At 38.3% G+C, this 15,982-nt stretch overlaps 1 protein-coding gene across 3 annotated transcripts in view; it reads left to right on the plus strand.

The window, feature by feature from the left end:
- Positions 1 to 15,982, plus strand: part of TOP1 (DNA topoisomerase I) — an 89,385-nt gene that overhangs the window by 44,630 nt on the left and 28,773 nt on the right. For all 3 annotated transcript variants that reach the window (XR_014832362.1, XM_021078395.2, XM_085003951.1), the window contains 5 exons: positions 257 to 312; positions 3,384 to 3,479; positions 4,676 to 4,751; positions 8,118 to 8,230; positions 14,622 to 14,737. Coding sequence is in view for 1 of the 3 variants with exons in the window: in XM_021078395.2 (XP_020934054.2) it covers positions 257 to 312; positions 3,384 to 3,479; positions 4,676 to 4,751; positions 8,118 to 8,230; positions 14,622 to 14,737 (457 nt within the window). In the remaining 2 variants the exon portion in view is untranslated. The remainder of the gene's footprint in view (positions 1 to 256; positions 313 to 3,383; positions 3,480 to 4,675; positions 4,752 to 8,117; positions 8,231 to 14,621; positions 14,738 to 15,982) is intronic.

A 15,982-nucleotide genomic window follows, 5' to 3' on the forward strand; every position in this document is an offset into this window, starting at 1 on the left:
AAAGGCAAAAAGCCACCATTTTGAAGGGTAACATTCTTAATAAATTAGACAGCTCACGCAGAAAAAATTGTAGGAAAAAAAGAGTTTTAGAAACACGCCAAGACCCTTGATCCACCTGTTTAATTTTCCTAATAAGAAGAGTCAGTCTAGGATCAAGATACCCAAAGAGCTAAGGCCAGATAGCCTCAAATAAGGGAGAGGCTTCTTCGGGTTTATTCCTTTTAAGGTACTAATCAGTTACTGTTTTATCTTTCAGATTAGAGCCTCTGGGGATGCAAAAATAAAAAAGGAGAAGGAAAATGGTTTCTCTAGGTAAGCCGTCTCTGCTACCTAGGCTTTTTTTTCTCTGTGTGCCCAGAAGCCAGCTGCCCATATTGTAGTGCTGTCTGAGCTTACCTAAAATGCACCGACCTGGCCATCTCCAGGTTTTCAAGGAAGTTGGCAGTGAAAGGACTTGGTCTAAGCCAATGTGAGCATTTCTAGAGTGCCATTTAGTGAGACTAATCAACACATTTTCTAGAATGTTCTTTTGAGTGAAGAAGGTTGGCGGGAAGAAGCTTTTTATTTTTATTTATTTATTTTTTGCTTTTTAGGGCTGCACCTATGGCATATGGGAAGTTCCCAGGCTAGGAGTCGAATCAGAGCTACAGCTGCTGGCCTGCACCACAGCCACAGCAAATGTGGGATCCAAGCTGCGTCCATGACCTAGACCACAGCTCACGGCAACCCCGAATTCCCTACCCATTGAGAGAGGCCAGGGGTCAAACCTGCATCCTCATGGATTCTAATCAGATTCCTTTCTGCTGCACCATAACGGGAACTCCAGGAAGAAGCTTTTTTAAATTGAGATATAATTTATATTCTGTAAAATACACTTTTTTCCCCCCTTTTACAGCCACACCTGAGGCATAGGGAAGTTCCTGGGCCAGGGGTCTAATTGGAGGTGTATCTGCAACCTACGTTGCAGCTTTCAGCAGTGCTGGATCCTTAATGGGTTAGGATGGCCCCACTGAGTGAGGCCAGGGATTGAACCCAAATCCTCACAGAGACAACGTTGAGTCCTTAACCCGCTGAGCTGCAACAGGAACTTCAAATACACCATTTTAAAGTATTCAGTTTAATTGGTTTTTAGTATTTCACTACCCTCCATTTATATAGAATATTCTTATTACCCCCAAAAGAAACTTGATATTCAGTCCATAGTAATTAGTTTCCTACTCTGAATTCCTCCTTAGTAACACTCCGAGGCTCATACATAGAAGCTTACTTGATCTACACTTCAGGAGTGGGTGTCAATTTGAGTGAAAATTTGTTCTCTTTTCCAGAGGGAGAGGAAAATGGACACAATCTAGAGGTCACTTTTCCTGTACTTTTTTGGGCCATTTTGATTCTGTTTTCCTTATCAGCCTCAACTCCCTAAAATAAGCCTGGATGTCTCCTCTACTTTTAAAAAACTAGAACGTGATGATCATATATTCTTACCTGTTCCACTGAATGGTAGAATGGATTTACTAGGAGTTGTTATAAGTGTTTGCATTATTGCCTAGGGCAAGGTGTTTTGAGAGTTTTGTTTCCCTGCAACTTTGAACTTTTTGTCTCGTTTGAGAACGTTTTTGAAAATTGTACCATGTACTTTGGGTCCCTTAGACCAGGAGAAGCAGATGCCCTCTTCAGGCATGTTTTGTAACTGTTCTAGGAATGCAGAATAATAAAATTCAAGTATTACAGCTGTAAGCTAGGAGTTCTGATTTCTTAGACAAAACAGGGACTTAAACCAAGGCAGCCGTTTTCTGCCAAGACACTGCCTTGGACTTTCATTAAGCTAAGACTAAGATATGAATAGATTCTTTGGACTTGGTGTGTCATCCCTGCTTCAGTTTCAGACTTTCTGGGTTCGCTTTTCTGGACTGCTCACTAGCCTGTGTGTGCACCTTTGTAGAGAATCCAGATAATTGACTGAATGGAACAGTTTTCCAAACAAACAGTTTTGTTTTAGAAATTCTTTCTTCAGGCCTAGTAAACCTTCCCACGTGTTTTTAACTTCACTCATAGCAATACTAGTATCTAGCATTTACTCTTGGGTAGATGGCAGTATTTCTTTCCTTTTGGTGCAAAGCCTTTGGAGATTTTGGATCCTTGAGGCTGTGACTGATTTCCGTGGTGGGGAGAAACAGCTGTAGAGGTCAGCATTTGGGGAGTGTGTGTACCTAAGGGAGGAAAGCTAATCGCTTTAAACATTCAAATTCAGTTGCAAACAAGGGGTTACAGCATGCTTGGGTGAGGAGGTGGCAGCATTGAAACCCCATGAATAGATGGCTGAATCTGGATGCTTATCCTTTGCTCCTCTTAGAGATGGTTGGCTTCATGTCTGGAGGCCATTTATTCTCCATGCTGAGTTAGTTAGCTTTGTAGATACTTCTGGCTTTGAGCAGTGAAATTATGATGAGATGTGCCTGGCCAGGGAAGATCCCAGGCTGTGGTGATTGCTGGTCCCATTGGTTTTTTAACTTGTTCTCTCCTCTTTTTGATCCAAGATAGTTATCTAACAGAATGATTTTTATACTCAGAAGGCAGAATCTTAAAAATAGTGCAAAAGTCTTCTTCTGTGTATAAATTAAGTAAACCGAAGGAGGAATTTGAACAGTGAATAGATTTGGCTTAGAATGATTTAGGTTTGTTTTGGGCCTTTCATTTAACACATGCCCTTCTTTTCTTGTAACATCAAGTAGGCCATTTTCCCTTGTAACTAAGGTTATTTTCCCTTAAGACTTTAAAATATCAAGTCTGGGAAGTACGTTTTTATTCCTCTTTTTGTGAAAGCTATATTTTAGCTTTTGGAGCACAAGAATAATCAATTCAGTTTGCTCATGGGGCCAGATACACAGTAGACCCCCTCAAATAAGATGAGGAAACAATTTAGGTTTGTTTCTGTTTTGGTATGAATTGTGCTGGTGAAGACAGCTACGATGTAGCGGAAAGAATACTGAGGGAGAAAAAGGAGTCCTAACCCCAAACCTTGATATCTCCTGTTCATCTCTAAGATGAAGATGATACTGTCTCCTTCACAGGGTTGTAGTGAGAATTAAGTGAGAAGTTGTCTTGTGGTACAGTGGGTTTAGGAGCTGGTGTTGTTACTGCAGCGGCTTTGGTTGTCCCTATGGCATGGGTTTGATCCCTGGCCCAGGAACTTTAATGTGCCGCTGGTTTGGCAAAGAAAAAAAAAAAAAGAATTAACTGAGAAAAAGTTCTCAGTGGAAAACTTAGGTAATATGTCCACATGTACATGTTGTTATTCTTTTATTATCTACTTTTCCCTACTTTACATTACTTGATATAATGTAGATGTTCCAGCACTCATTAACTAGCAGTTTTTTTCTTTTTAGTCCACCACGGATTAAAGATGAACCTGAAGATGATGGCTACTTTGCTCCTCCTAAAGAGGATATAAAGCCATTAAAGAGACCTCGAGACGAAGATGAGTGAGTATTTCTTAAACTTGGATTTTTTGAAAACAAAAAGCTGTTTAGAGAATAAATGTGAGGTATATTTCTACAATACAAGAATAAATGCATTGATTTTTACTTACTAGGAATTTGTGATCAGTGGACTTGGGTGACTGATTTCTCTTTGAATTATGAGACGTCAGGTTTGTTAAATAGTGTACCTGAGGAAAATATATATTTACATTTTTCTCATTTTTTCTTATTAAAAGGGTAATGCATATTTATTGTTGGAATTTCAAATAATCCAGAATTTACAGTTCCTGTCGTGGTGCAGCAGAAACAAATCCGACTAGGAATCCTGAGGATGTGGGTTCAATCCCTGGCCTCGCTCAGTGGGTTAAGGATTTGGCATTGCCGTGGTCTGTGGTATAGGCTGGCAGCTGTAGCTCCAATTAGACCCTTAGCCTGAGAACCTCTATATGCCATGGGTGCAACTCTAAAAAGCAGAAAAAAAAAAGATCCAGAATTCATGAAGAATGTTTAAGTAATTTGTTACTTTAGGTTTATCATCATCTACCACAGATAAGTTTTCATTGTTAAAGCAGTTTTTTCCTAGGATTTGTGCTTGTTGATACCTCTAAGTGAAGTTTCAGTGTATAGAAGTAATAACATTGTACTTACTTAAACAGTTATTTAAGGCTTATAGGTACCTTTCTCTTAGATCCAGTCAGTGTGGTTAAATACTTTTCAGTGTTTTCAATCTTAGAGAATCTATTATGTTCCAGGAATCTGCAAAAATTATGGTAAACAATGGGTAGAAAGGGAGGAGGGAATTACTTAGTGACCTCATTTGTGTATATTCAGAATTCATAGAGAATTTCTTTCCTCCCCTTTCAGGCCAGTTATTACTTTGTGGTAGCCATTGTTGCACTGTGTTTGCTTCCCTAATTTCTACCTTCTAGTGTTGTCTATTTCTGTATGTAACTCTCTACTTCCCTTCCAGGACTGTGTGTAGTATCAAGTTGTTTTGTTATGTAGAGGGCTTTAACTGTTGGTCCTTGTCTGGCCTTCTTTGTCCATTCTTGTTCTTGACTGTAGAATGCCCAGCCAAGAATAATAGCAGTCACACCTGCCTTGGAGGCTGCCAAGAAGAGTTTGGAGTTTGGAGGTCCTGTTGGTGAGAACTACTGAGTCACAGTTGTGTTAACTGCATATTCATGTTCTCCTTCTAGTGCTGATTATAAGCCTAAGAAAATTAAAACAGAAGATATCAAGAAAGAGAAGAAACGCAAACTGGAGGAAGAAGAGGTTAGTAAAGAGACTTAGGCCCTTGGGGGCTTGAGTTTGGAATGGTTTTCCATAAAACAACTTTTGAAGGCAAATGGGTAATAGGAATTTATTGCTCTCTTGTAGAGAAAACACTGGGAAAATTTTTTTTTTAACTGAGAAAGAAAACTTTAGTTTTATTTATATTAAAGCTTAGTCATATTGGAAAGAAAAATTAAAGACTTAAGTATGTTAAGTTGCTCTGTTAGTTTTAAGAGTTCTCTTAGCTTTCCTGGGTGTCTCTGCTGCCAGCTGACATATTCTTGGAGAAACTATGCCATCTTCATGCATACAGGGGAAGTATTAACAAGAAATCATATTTTGGCTTACAACCCAAAAGAGTTTTCCCTAAGAATGTTTTTTAGTGTTTTCTTGTATCTAACAAAGCTTGCTTGTCACTCATGTGGACATAGGATGAAATCTAAGCTCTTTACCGCAACTCCTTCCTATCCGGCCCCTGCATCTTTTGCTTCCTCTAATTTACCTTGTTCCAGGCTTACAGACCTCCTTTGTGTCTTTTTCACACCAGATTCTTTTGTACTTCAGGTCTTTATGTAATATGTGCTGTTCCCTCTGTCTGGAACACACATGCTCTTCCTCTTTCCTTTCTTCTCCTGGCTTATAACCTTCCTTAAAATTCAGTTTCAACTCAAGTACTTGTCTAAGGGTTCTATTTAATGCTTGTGGTAGATTTAAAATATAATAATATGGTTCCTTCTTTTGTCACTTTCTGTTTCTTGTACTAAAGAGTTGTGGGCAAGTAATTCAAGAAAAAGATGACGGTAATTCACAGGGGTCTTAATCTTGCACTCTTCTAAGAGAAGAAGGGATTGAGTGAGTTCTTAGCTTTTATGTTGCATTTGAGATCAGCCACTGTCTTGGGCAAAATGGATTCATAGGTGTAAAGTCAGTAGCTTGAAGTACCAGCAGTAAAGATGGCGATAATAAGAAGCAGTGAGCCTTAAGGGTATAATCTGTTGTAGTAGTAGCAAGAATACTATTAATTCAAATTAAGTATATTGAAATGCTTACCCAGTGCCGGGTACTATTCTTTACACCGTATAGGTATCATTTCATTTAACACTTATAGGAGCCCTTAGAGATAAATATTGCTTCTGTTATCTCTATTTTATTCATGCAGACACTGGTATGGAGAGGTTGAATCATTTGCCTGAGGCCACACAGGTACTAAGTGGTAAAGTCAGGATTTGATCCCAGGTAGTTCGATTCCAGAGTCAGCACACTAGCTGCCATGTTATCCTGCCTCCCGTGGGACTTCACTGATCCTTTAGCTCCATAAGAAGGGAGAAGGAGGATCTTCAGTGAAATCATTTTAAGAATATGAATGAATAGATGATCCATAGAGAGATGATCAGTTCTTGGATTTTAGGGAACTGTAGTTAACAGTTAGCCTGTTCTTGGCAGAAGGTCAAGTTTATGAGACCCGACTCCAGGAATTCAGAATGACGTGTTGAGTAGTGAGGATAGTAGTCACTCCACTTTCATGTAGATTATCATACAGACTAGTCAGTAAAGAAATGTAAAACTTCAGCTCTCTGTGCTGTTCATATTGCATTTATGTAAAATAAAACTTTCTCTAGATTTGTAAGAGATTAGTAATAAATGTTAAAACCATTTGGGGAAAAGAATGGTTGATTTCATTTGTCTAATTGTTCTAGCAACCCTCTCCCTGTAGTGGGGAGGAAAAAATACAGGCTGAAAGACTGAATTAATACCCAGCGATATTGTGGTGGTTGCCCCAGATGGCAAGATCAGTCATTAAACCTCGCTTGCTGGCTGTGGTGTTTTTCATTTTTGGGAATTGTTCTGAAGTCTCTTAGTGACTGGTAATCCCATTTTAAGATTTGAAAACATAAAGGGTAGCCAATAGTTTCCTGATGGGACCATCTGCGTGCCTGTTCAGAAGCTGTTCAGAGAATGTCTTAACTGAAAAACATTCCCCTTTCCTGTGGTGTGTTTCAGCTAAAGAGTAAACATTATCTGAATTGATGGGATCCTCTAGTACTTTCTCCTCCCAGACATACTTACACATTTATATTCTCCATTCCTATTTTAAAGTATGTGTGGTCTTTCCCCTTCTTTCTACACTAAAGGCCATTTGCTTTCTTTGAGTTTGTCTTGACTGCTATCTTATGTAGTCCTAGAATGTTTATATATTTCATTCACTCCCATGAGTCACATTCCATTATCTTTCTGGTGAATTTGGGCTCTCATCATGGTCAGTAGAAGCTTTTAGATCTTGAGCAAGTGACAAAACCTCTGTTTCAGAATTTCCTTGAGTATACCTGGAAAGACCAAACCAAACTGTCCGTAAAGTTTTTTCAAGTTCTGCCATTCTGTAACTGATTTTAAGATTGGTTCAAAACTACCTTTTTTAGGAGCATCTGCAGAGATGTCGGTAGAGTCTGGGATATAGTTTCCATCCCCAGTCTGGCACAGTGGGTTAAGGATCCTCTGTTGCCACATCTTGGATCTGATCCCTGGCCCAGGAACTCCATATGCTATATAAAACTTGGTGAATAAAGACAAGTTATATTGAATAGTTAGGACAAAGGAAAATATTCTTAAGAAGAGTTTAGATTCTGTTGAGCAGGACCCCCCACCTCTTAAAAAACACATCTTTGTCTCTATGTCTGCGTGTGTGTGTGTGTGTATGTGTGTGTGTTTTGGGACTGATCACCTGTATTGGTGAATGATACTTGTTTATGTTTGGTATTCTTTTTCTGTGCCACCATGATAGCTCATCGAGGGTCACAGTTCAAAGAAATACCACTGTAGGAACTTGTAGTCATTGTAGGACTTCCCAAACACTTGCTTGTTATCTTCATGACTTTGTGTATGCAAACTGTAGTAATAAAGTACTCCACACTAGACTAGACTCAGTCAGGAATTTCCTTTTAAATTGTATATTAAGTATCTAATACATAAAAAGTCTCCTGTACCCATTAGTTGATGGTATTAGAAGAGGTTTAAAGATGAATAGATTTTAAAATAAGTGAGGATAAGACTGGATTATTCCCTCTAGCAGTCCTGAACTATGCTGAGACTAAAAAAAATTTCCCAGGCTCTTCTCCTGTGGAATGAGTATTTTTAACTACTTTTTCAGATGATCATTGGTCAGAGAGTTTTAGGAAATATTGCTTTAGAGAAAATTACCAGTGAATTCTTGTTTATCTTTCAAATTGAGAATATTGGACTTAAGAACAAGAACCTCTCCAGTTCTGATATTCCATGATGCCAGTTTTTCTTCCTAATGGCCCCCCAAAACTACTTCAAGACGTGTGCTTGGTCCTTATTTAAGTGCTTTCTCACCATGTTTCTTTGTAGGACGGTAAATTGAAAAAAACCAAGAATAAGGATAAAGATAAAGATAAAAAAGTTCCTGAGCCAGATAGCAAGAAAAAGAAGCCGAAGAAAGAAGAGGAACAGAAGTGGAAATGGTAACACTTTAGCACTGGGTTAAAATGTCAGCTCTTTGATTCTACAACCTAATTAAGCAAGTGTATTAAGTCATTAAAATTAATAGCCTGATATTTGGGGGAGGAGGGAAGTACTTAAAAGAATCTCTTTAGAATAACCTTCTGAAAAAAGTTTTCCAGGTCCTAGGGGGAACATTAACTAGCTTTCACCCTGTTGAATCTCTAAACTAGGTCCCACCCTATTGAACAAAATGAGCTATACAAGTCCTATGTATATATAGAAGTTTAGCATATGAAGAAAGTTGCATATAAAATGATAGGGAAAAGATGGATTATTTTATGAATCATGTTGGGAAATTTGCCTATTTGTTTTTTGTTTTTTTTTTTAAGTAACCTTCCACAAAAAAACGTGGAATATTTTTATAATAATTGTAGAATATTGAAGACCTTTGAAACAAGAGATGTAACCAGAGCCATAAGGAAAAGATTTATTTTCTTGAGTACCAAACCATATAATGTAACTTTAATAAAAGGGAAATTAGTTTGAACTGAAAAAAAGTTTTTGATAAAATTAAAATCTTCTATATGGTAAATGAGCAAACTCATACCATTAAAAAAAAAAAAAAAAAAAACCCCAGAGGAAAATATTTGCAAAACCATGGGCTAAGATTCATAGTATGAAAGAAGGTCATTTAAAACAAATAATGAAAGAGTAGAAAACTGAGGAAAAGGCACATCATTACAGAAAATAAATGATTAGTACTCATCCTAAAACATGGTCAGCCTCACAAGAGGCAAAGAAAAATAATAAAGGATACATCTTTTTTTGTTTAATGTCTCATATTAGGAAAGATTAAGTATCAAAATATCTAGGGTTGTAAACATGAGAAAACAGATGTTCTTCACTGCAGGGAGTAAAGATTCAGTCTTCTGTGAAAGAAAGCTTAGCACCAACAGGCTACTTTTTTGGTGTAGAGTTTTGAAGTAACTATTTTTAATACTGATTTTTCTTAAAACTTTGTATTATTTAGCTACCACATCAGTAGTACATGATTTGTATTTATGTTAAAAAAAATTTCAATGATCCAGAGGCCTATGAATTAGGGAAAAAATGATAGTTCCGGTGTTCCCATTGTGGCTCAGCAGGTTAAGAACCTGATGTAGTCTTCATGAGAATGCAGGTTCGATCCCTGGCCTTGCTCAGTGGGTTAAGGATCCCGTATTGCCACAAGCTGCGGCATAGGTCATAGATGTGACTTGCATCTTACATTGCTGTGGCTGTGTTGTAGGTCTGCAGCTGCAGCTCCAATTCAACCCCTAGCCCAGGAACTTCCTTACACTGAAGGTGTGGCTGTAAAAAGGAAAAAAGGGAAAAAAAAACACCAAATAGTTCCCTTTCCTTTTTTCTCCCTTTCCCATTTTTCTTTTCTAGCTTTAAGGTAACCACTATTTGTAGATTGGTATGTACATTTGGTGTGTACTTACGGCTTTGTCATTGAGAACAGTAATCTCACCAGCACCTCTGAGGCAAGGGGAAACATCAGTGACCAGGGAGGTGGCTGAAAGGAGCAGAAGAACTGTGGTGGCAGAAATGCTCAGCACAACTGTGTGATTGGCACTGTTGGTGTGGTCATATGTGGGATTAAAAGGAATGTGTAGGAGTTCCCATTGTGGCTCAGTGGTTAACGAATCCGACTAGGAACCATGAGGTTGCAGGTTCAATCCTTGCCCTCACTCAGTGGGTTAAGGATCCAGCGCCTCAAGCTGTGGTGTAGGTTGCAGATGCGGCTCGGATCCTGCGTTGCTGTGGCTCTGGCGTAGGCTGTTGGCTACAGCTCTGATTAGACCCCTAGCCTGGGAACCTCCATGTGCTGAGGGAGTGGCCCTAGAAAAGGCAGAAAGACCCAAAAAGAAGAAGAAGAAAAAAAAAGGAACGTGTAGAAAAGGAAAAATATGGAGCAGAGGAATCCTGGGCCTTTCCAAGGGTCAGAGTCAGAAAACAAAAGAACATGTGTTTTTCATGTATAAATCAGGGGTTTTTATTGGGAATGTTGAGTTAGTAGTTCATCAGTCTAAGTCTCTCTGGGCTCTGTGGTTGGGTGCTCACCAACTTTATTGAATGAACAAATTCATTTCTTTGTCATCACAAGCTCTTTGCTGTCTTCCATCTTCCTTTGGAGCCTTGGCTCTTATTGGGCTTGGAAACAGATGTATTCTTTTCTGGTTTAGCCTTCTCTGTGGGGAATTAGGTACCCTTGAAGAGTCTAATAACCTAATTTTGCTTCTGTGGTTGAAATTCTTATCAGTGTTGCCACACGTTTTTATTGTTTTGGTTTAAGTGGGACTGGTCTTTAATTGAAGATGGTAGGTTTGGGGCAGAGCAATCTGCAGCAGCTTCCAGTACATGCTTTTTTTTTTTTTTTTTTTTTTTTTTTTTGCGTTTTAGGGCTGTACCAGTGGCATATGGAGGTTCCCAGGCAAGGGGTCTAATTGGAGGTACAGCTGCTGACCTACACCACAGCCACAGCAACTCAGGATCTGAGCTGCATCTGGACCTATACTACAGCTCATGGCAGTGCCGGATCCTTAACCCACTGAACAAGGCCAGGGATCGAACCCGAAACCTCATGGTTTCTAGTTGGATTTGTTTCCACTGCGCCACGACGGGAACTCCCAGTGCGTGTTTTTCTCAAGTCTGGATGTTAAATGGTGTACATTCTTAAGTGCAGTGTGTGAAGGTAAGTTTCTAGAAGGTAGAGAATGGGAATGATTGGCCTCTTCACTGACCCCTTGCCCTTTCCTGCATCACTTTAGGCTTGCCTGTAGAAGTCTGTGGTCCAGTCCTCAGCGACTGTCACTGACAGCCTAGTCAGGGATCTTACATGGCAGATACTCTCATTATTATTATTTCTCTTATTATTTCATTAAAAAATTGTATCCATAACCAGTTTGGCAAATGAGCAGATCTTTTGCCTCCCCTGAAAGCCTGTAGACTTGTTAATCCTGCCAAAAACAAGCAAACTTTGAGTCTTTTCTCTCTCTTTGGTAATTGTGGGAATGGGAAAATGGGATCTCTGTTGGTTTCTTTACTGTGTCACATTTTCTCCATAGAAACAGTGTTACAAGTGATGGCAGTATGCTCAGGCTAATTTATAAAAACCTATTTAATCCAGCTCCCCCTCTTTGTAACTGTTAACCCGTTGTAGCTTTATAGGGTTTTAGCTCTGCTTTAAGTATACTTCTGTATCAGGGCTGACCTGTTGGAGCATAATTGCTATTATTTTATCCTAAACCAATGAGTCTTCACAAATAGATCTAGAAACTGGGGAGTTTATTAATGGCGTTTAGTGTGATTAAGTACATGTTTTTGTTAATTTTGTTGGTGAACCATTGATGGAGGCCTAAAGGCTGACACTGCTGTCTTCATTTGTGTAGTAGTAGTTGTTGATCCTGTGATTCAGCATTCTTTAAACTGAGCTTTTAGCGTTGAGTGAATCTATGAATTTGTTTAAATTGTTAAAAAGTTACTGTGAGCGCCCAGGATGAACATAATGGAAGAGGAGGAATTATTAAAAAATCTGGGATCTTAATGAAACAACATTGGAGGCAAAGAGAAGAATGCAGCCAAGTCCTAGGATTGAAGGAAAACATGGTGTTGTGGATCCTTGTGCAGTTACTCTGTGACTACTCTGAACAGGTCTCTTGCAGTTGCTCTCGCATACCTACACACATGCGTACATACGTACATGCATATTTTCTCTGGTTTAAAGAATAATAGACTCTGGGGGTGGGTTCGGTTCTTGCATCCAAGCCTTTTCATGTTAACGTCTGGTTGGAAGATCCTGCCAGTTTCATGTCTGTAGTGGTAGCTTGGTTGTAGAAGATCTTTAAAGTGCCTTCCAGGTCTAAGATTTCATTAAATCTTGACTTTGAGAGTTTTTTTAAAATTTATTTTTAATTGCGATAAGTATAAAAACATAAAAGTTACCACCACAACCATCTTTGAGTGTGCAGTTGAGTGGTATTAAGTACATTCACATTGTTGTGCAGTGATCCCCACCACCATCCATTGCCAGAACTCTCTTTATCTTACAAAACTGAAACTTTTTTCAACAGTAACTCTCCTTCATTCCCCCTTTTCTTCTTGCCCTTGGTAACCACCATTCTACTGTCTTTGAATTTGATTACTCTAGGTACTTTGAATAAGTGGAGTCATAATATCTTGCCTTTTGTGACTGGATTTTTTCACTTCAGAAAATGTCCTCAAGATTGATTCATGGTCTAGCATGTCAGAATATCCTTCTTTTTTAAGGTTGAATAATATTCCATTGTATGTATAGACCACTTTTTGCTTATTCATTCATCTGTTAATGAATACTTAGATGGTTTCTACCTCTTGGCAGTTGTGAATAGTGCTGCTATGAACATTTGTGCAAGTATTTGTTTGAATACTTGCTTTCAGTTCTCTTGAATATATTCCCCAAAGTGAATTTCTAGAGCATATGATCATTCTATGTTTTATTCTGACTTTTTGAAGAGCCGCCATCCTGTTTTCCATAGTAGCTGTACCCACATACATTCCCGCCATCAGTGCACAAGAGTTCCAGTTTCTCTACATCTTCATCAATACTTGTTATTTCTGATTTGTTTCTGTTTTTATCAGTAGCCATCCTTGTAGGTGAGAGTGTTACCTCATGGTTTTGATTTACATTTTCCTAAAAATTGGTGGTGTCGAGCATTTCTTCAGATGCTTATTGGGTAGATTTTTGGAACTATTCAAGTTCCTTGCTTATTCTTTAATTTTTTGTTGTTGTTGAGTCATGGTAGTTCTTTATTCTAGATAGTAACCCCTTGTCAGATATGTGCTTTGCAAATATTTGCTCTTATTCACTGGGTTATCTCTTCACTCTGTTGATACTGTGTCCTTTGATGCATAGTTTTTAATTTCATAGTTCAATTTATCTATTTTTCTCTTGTTGCTCATGCTTTTGGTGTCATATCTAAAAACTCGTTTCTAAATCCGTTGTCATGAAGCTTTTGCCCTATGCTTTCTTCTAAGAGTTTTATAGTTGGAGCTCTTATATTTGAGTTTTTGTTACATTTTCTGTTCATTTTTTTATATTGTGTAAGGTAAGGGCCCAATTTCATTCTTTGGTATGTGAATATCCAGTTTCTCCAGTACCATTTGTTGAAAAGACTGTTCTTTCTCCATTGAATGGTCTTGGTACCCTTGTCAAAAATTATTTGACCATATATGTTGACCTTGGTTTTATAGTAATGCTGTTATTACAGCACAGTTTTGATACATGTAATTTTTATTTGATGCCTCTGAACTTAAATTTTGGAGTTGAAAGATGATAGCAAGTAGTAGAATATGTGTAATTGGCCTTCAGAATAATTCTATAGAACTGTAGGACTTTTCATTTTAAAATAAAAATAAGGTTAAAATCTGAAATTTTTAGGCGTTCCCGTCGTGCAGCAGAAATGAATCCGACTAGGAGCCATGAGATTGTGGGTTCAATCCCTGGCCTTGCTCAGTGGATTAAGGATCCAGCGTTGCCATGAGCTGTGGTGTAGGTTGCAGACTCGGCTCAGATCTGGTGTTGCTGTGGCTCTGGCATAGGCCAGCAACTCGGATTCTACCCCTAGCATGGGAACCTCCATATGCCACGGGTGTGGCCCTAAAAAGACCAAAAAAAAAAAAAAATCTGAAATTTTTAAGTATTCTTGTAAGATAATTGACTCTTAAAACAAAATGGTGGTGGTGAGAGGTCTTTCTCATTCTAGAGAGAAAGAAAGACTTTGAAATATGTCAACCAAAAAACTCAGTATACCACAACTCAATGTTTTGATTTATATTTTCCTAATAATTGGTGATGTTGAGCATTTCTTCAGATGCTTATTGGCCATTTGTAGATTTTTGGAAGTATTCAAGTTCTTTGCCTTGAAGAACTTGTGTTCCCAGCTTTCTGTTTTATTGGGTACTTTCTCAAAGGGTTGTTTCCCCTACACTTTCACCTGGGATCTCCATTCCCAGGAGGCCTTTTCCTATGTATCAACCGTATAAATAATACCTCTGTCTTATGTACCATTGTGATAAAACAACTGTTTCTGTTTCCATATCCCCTATTTATTGCTGAGTAATGTTCTCATGTACTCAATATCTTTGAACTAAACTGTTGAATTATATTTTCCTCTGCTTACCTGAGTATTTCATCTTATTTGTTGTGAGTATTGGCTTTTTCAAAGTGAAGGATGTTGGTTATTTTGATCCAGGCCTTGAATGTGGGGCCCAGAGTCACTCCAGAGCAGTAGTCAGTTGAGCAGATAATTATTTTGACATTTAATGGGTAATGATCTCTGTATTAGGTGAAGTAATCACTAAATGAGATTGTGCTTTTGTTTTTTAAAGGTGGGAAGAAGAGCGCTATCCTGAAGGCATCAAGTGGAAATTCCTAGAACATAAAGGTCCTGTATTTGCTCCACCATATGAACCTCTTCCAGAGAGTGTCAAGTTTTACTATGATGGTGAGTTGTTCCAAGATTGTCAGATTCTTGGCCAAGGAAAGAGAATTCCTCTATTTAGGAATAGAAAGTGAGGAAAAATCTTGTGCTGTGTAATCTTTTTTGTTCACTTCATTTTGTTTTATTGTTGTCATTTGGTTTGGGGAAAGTCATCAGGTATTTACTTAACTCTTAAAGACCCATTTGGTGCAGAAAAAGTGCTCTGAGAAAGGGGTTATTAATGTCTTATTTACATGGTCTCAGAAGGGTCCATCTACATAGCACTTGGTCCACAAGCTAGATGTTTTTCTCTGAACTAACTTTCTTTCTTAATTGAAGTAAATTTACAGTGTTGTGTTAGTTTCAGGTGTACAGGAAGTGATTCAGTTTATATATATATATTCAGTTTATATATACATACACATATATATCTATATATATGTAGTTTTCCCTTATAGATTATTATAAAATATCAAGTATAGTACCCTGTGCTATACAATAGGTCTTTGTTGATGGAACTTCATTTCTAAGGAGCTACTCTTCATAAAAGTTACTAAAAAAGCCTTACTTGAATGGCAGTATTGTAATTTAGTGATATAATACAAGCGGACAAGATGCTCATCACTCAAAACAGTATTTCGTACTTGGTTGTGAATTAGTCTGCCATCAACCTCTAGGTAGGACTGGTAGATGTCTGTCACTCATTCTACATAGTACAACACTATGGCTTTGCCCTTTGTGCAGTCAAGTCTGACTAGCTGCTTTGAAGAACTAATCCTACCTAGTTCTCTTATAACCCTCAGAATTTTCTGTTTATTAACTATCATTGCTGTTTCTGTCCTTGGGTTGAAGATTTTTGAGAGTAGTCTTTGATGCTCCCTTATTAGGCAGATAGCAGCATGCAGATAGTAATACTCAACTGATTTCCTTCATTCCAAGAGTTTTCTCCAGAAATGGCTAAAGCATTATTCCTCAAACCCTTAGGTCCCCAGTGGATCTGGGCCCATTTAGTAGGTGTTGAGTGGTATTGGGTGCTTCTGAACTAAGGGGTCTGCTGACCAAAACTTTGAGAAACATTGAGCCAGGAGAACTGCTGAAAAACATCAGTAGGTGAACATTCAGAGCGTTTTGGTATATCTCTGTCCACGTAGCATTGGCCTCAGGCCATGGATGCTTATAAGTCAAGGGTAGTAGTTTATACTGAAAGTCTGGGTCTTGCAAATCAGGGATGTGTCGAACTTGTCAAGCTGGAATTTTTGTTTTTTTTAA

Source organism: Sus scrofa, chromosome 17 (assembly GCF_054392235.1).
Source record: "Sus scrofa isolate SSC_HxYL_T2T_F1_AM1 chromosome 17, Sscrofa_HxYL_maternal_Yorkshire_Landrace_v2.0, whole genome shotgun sequence".
Lineage (NCBI taxonomy): Eukaryota > Metazoa > Chordata > Mammalia > Artiodactyla > Suidae > Sus > Sus scrofa.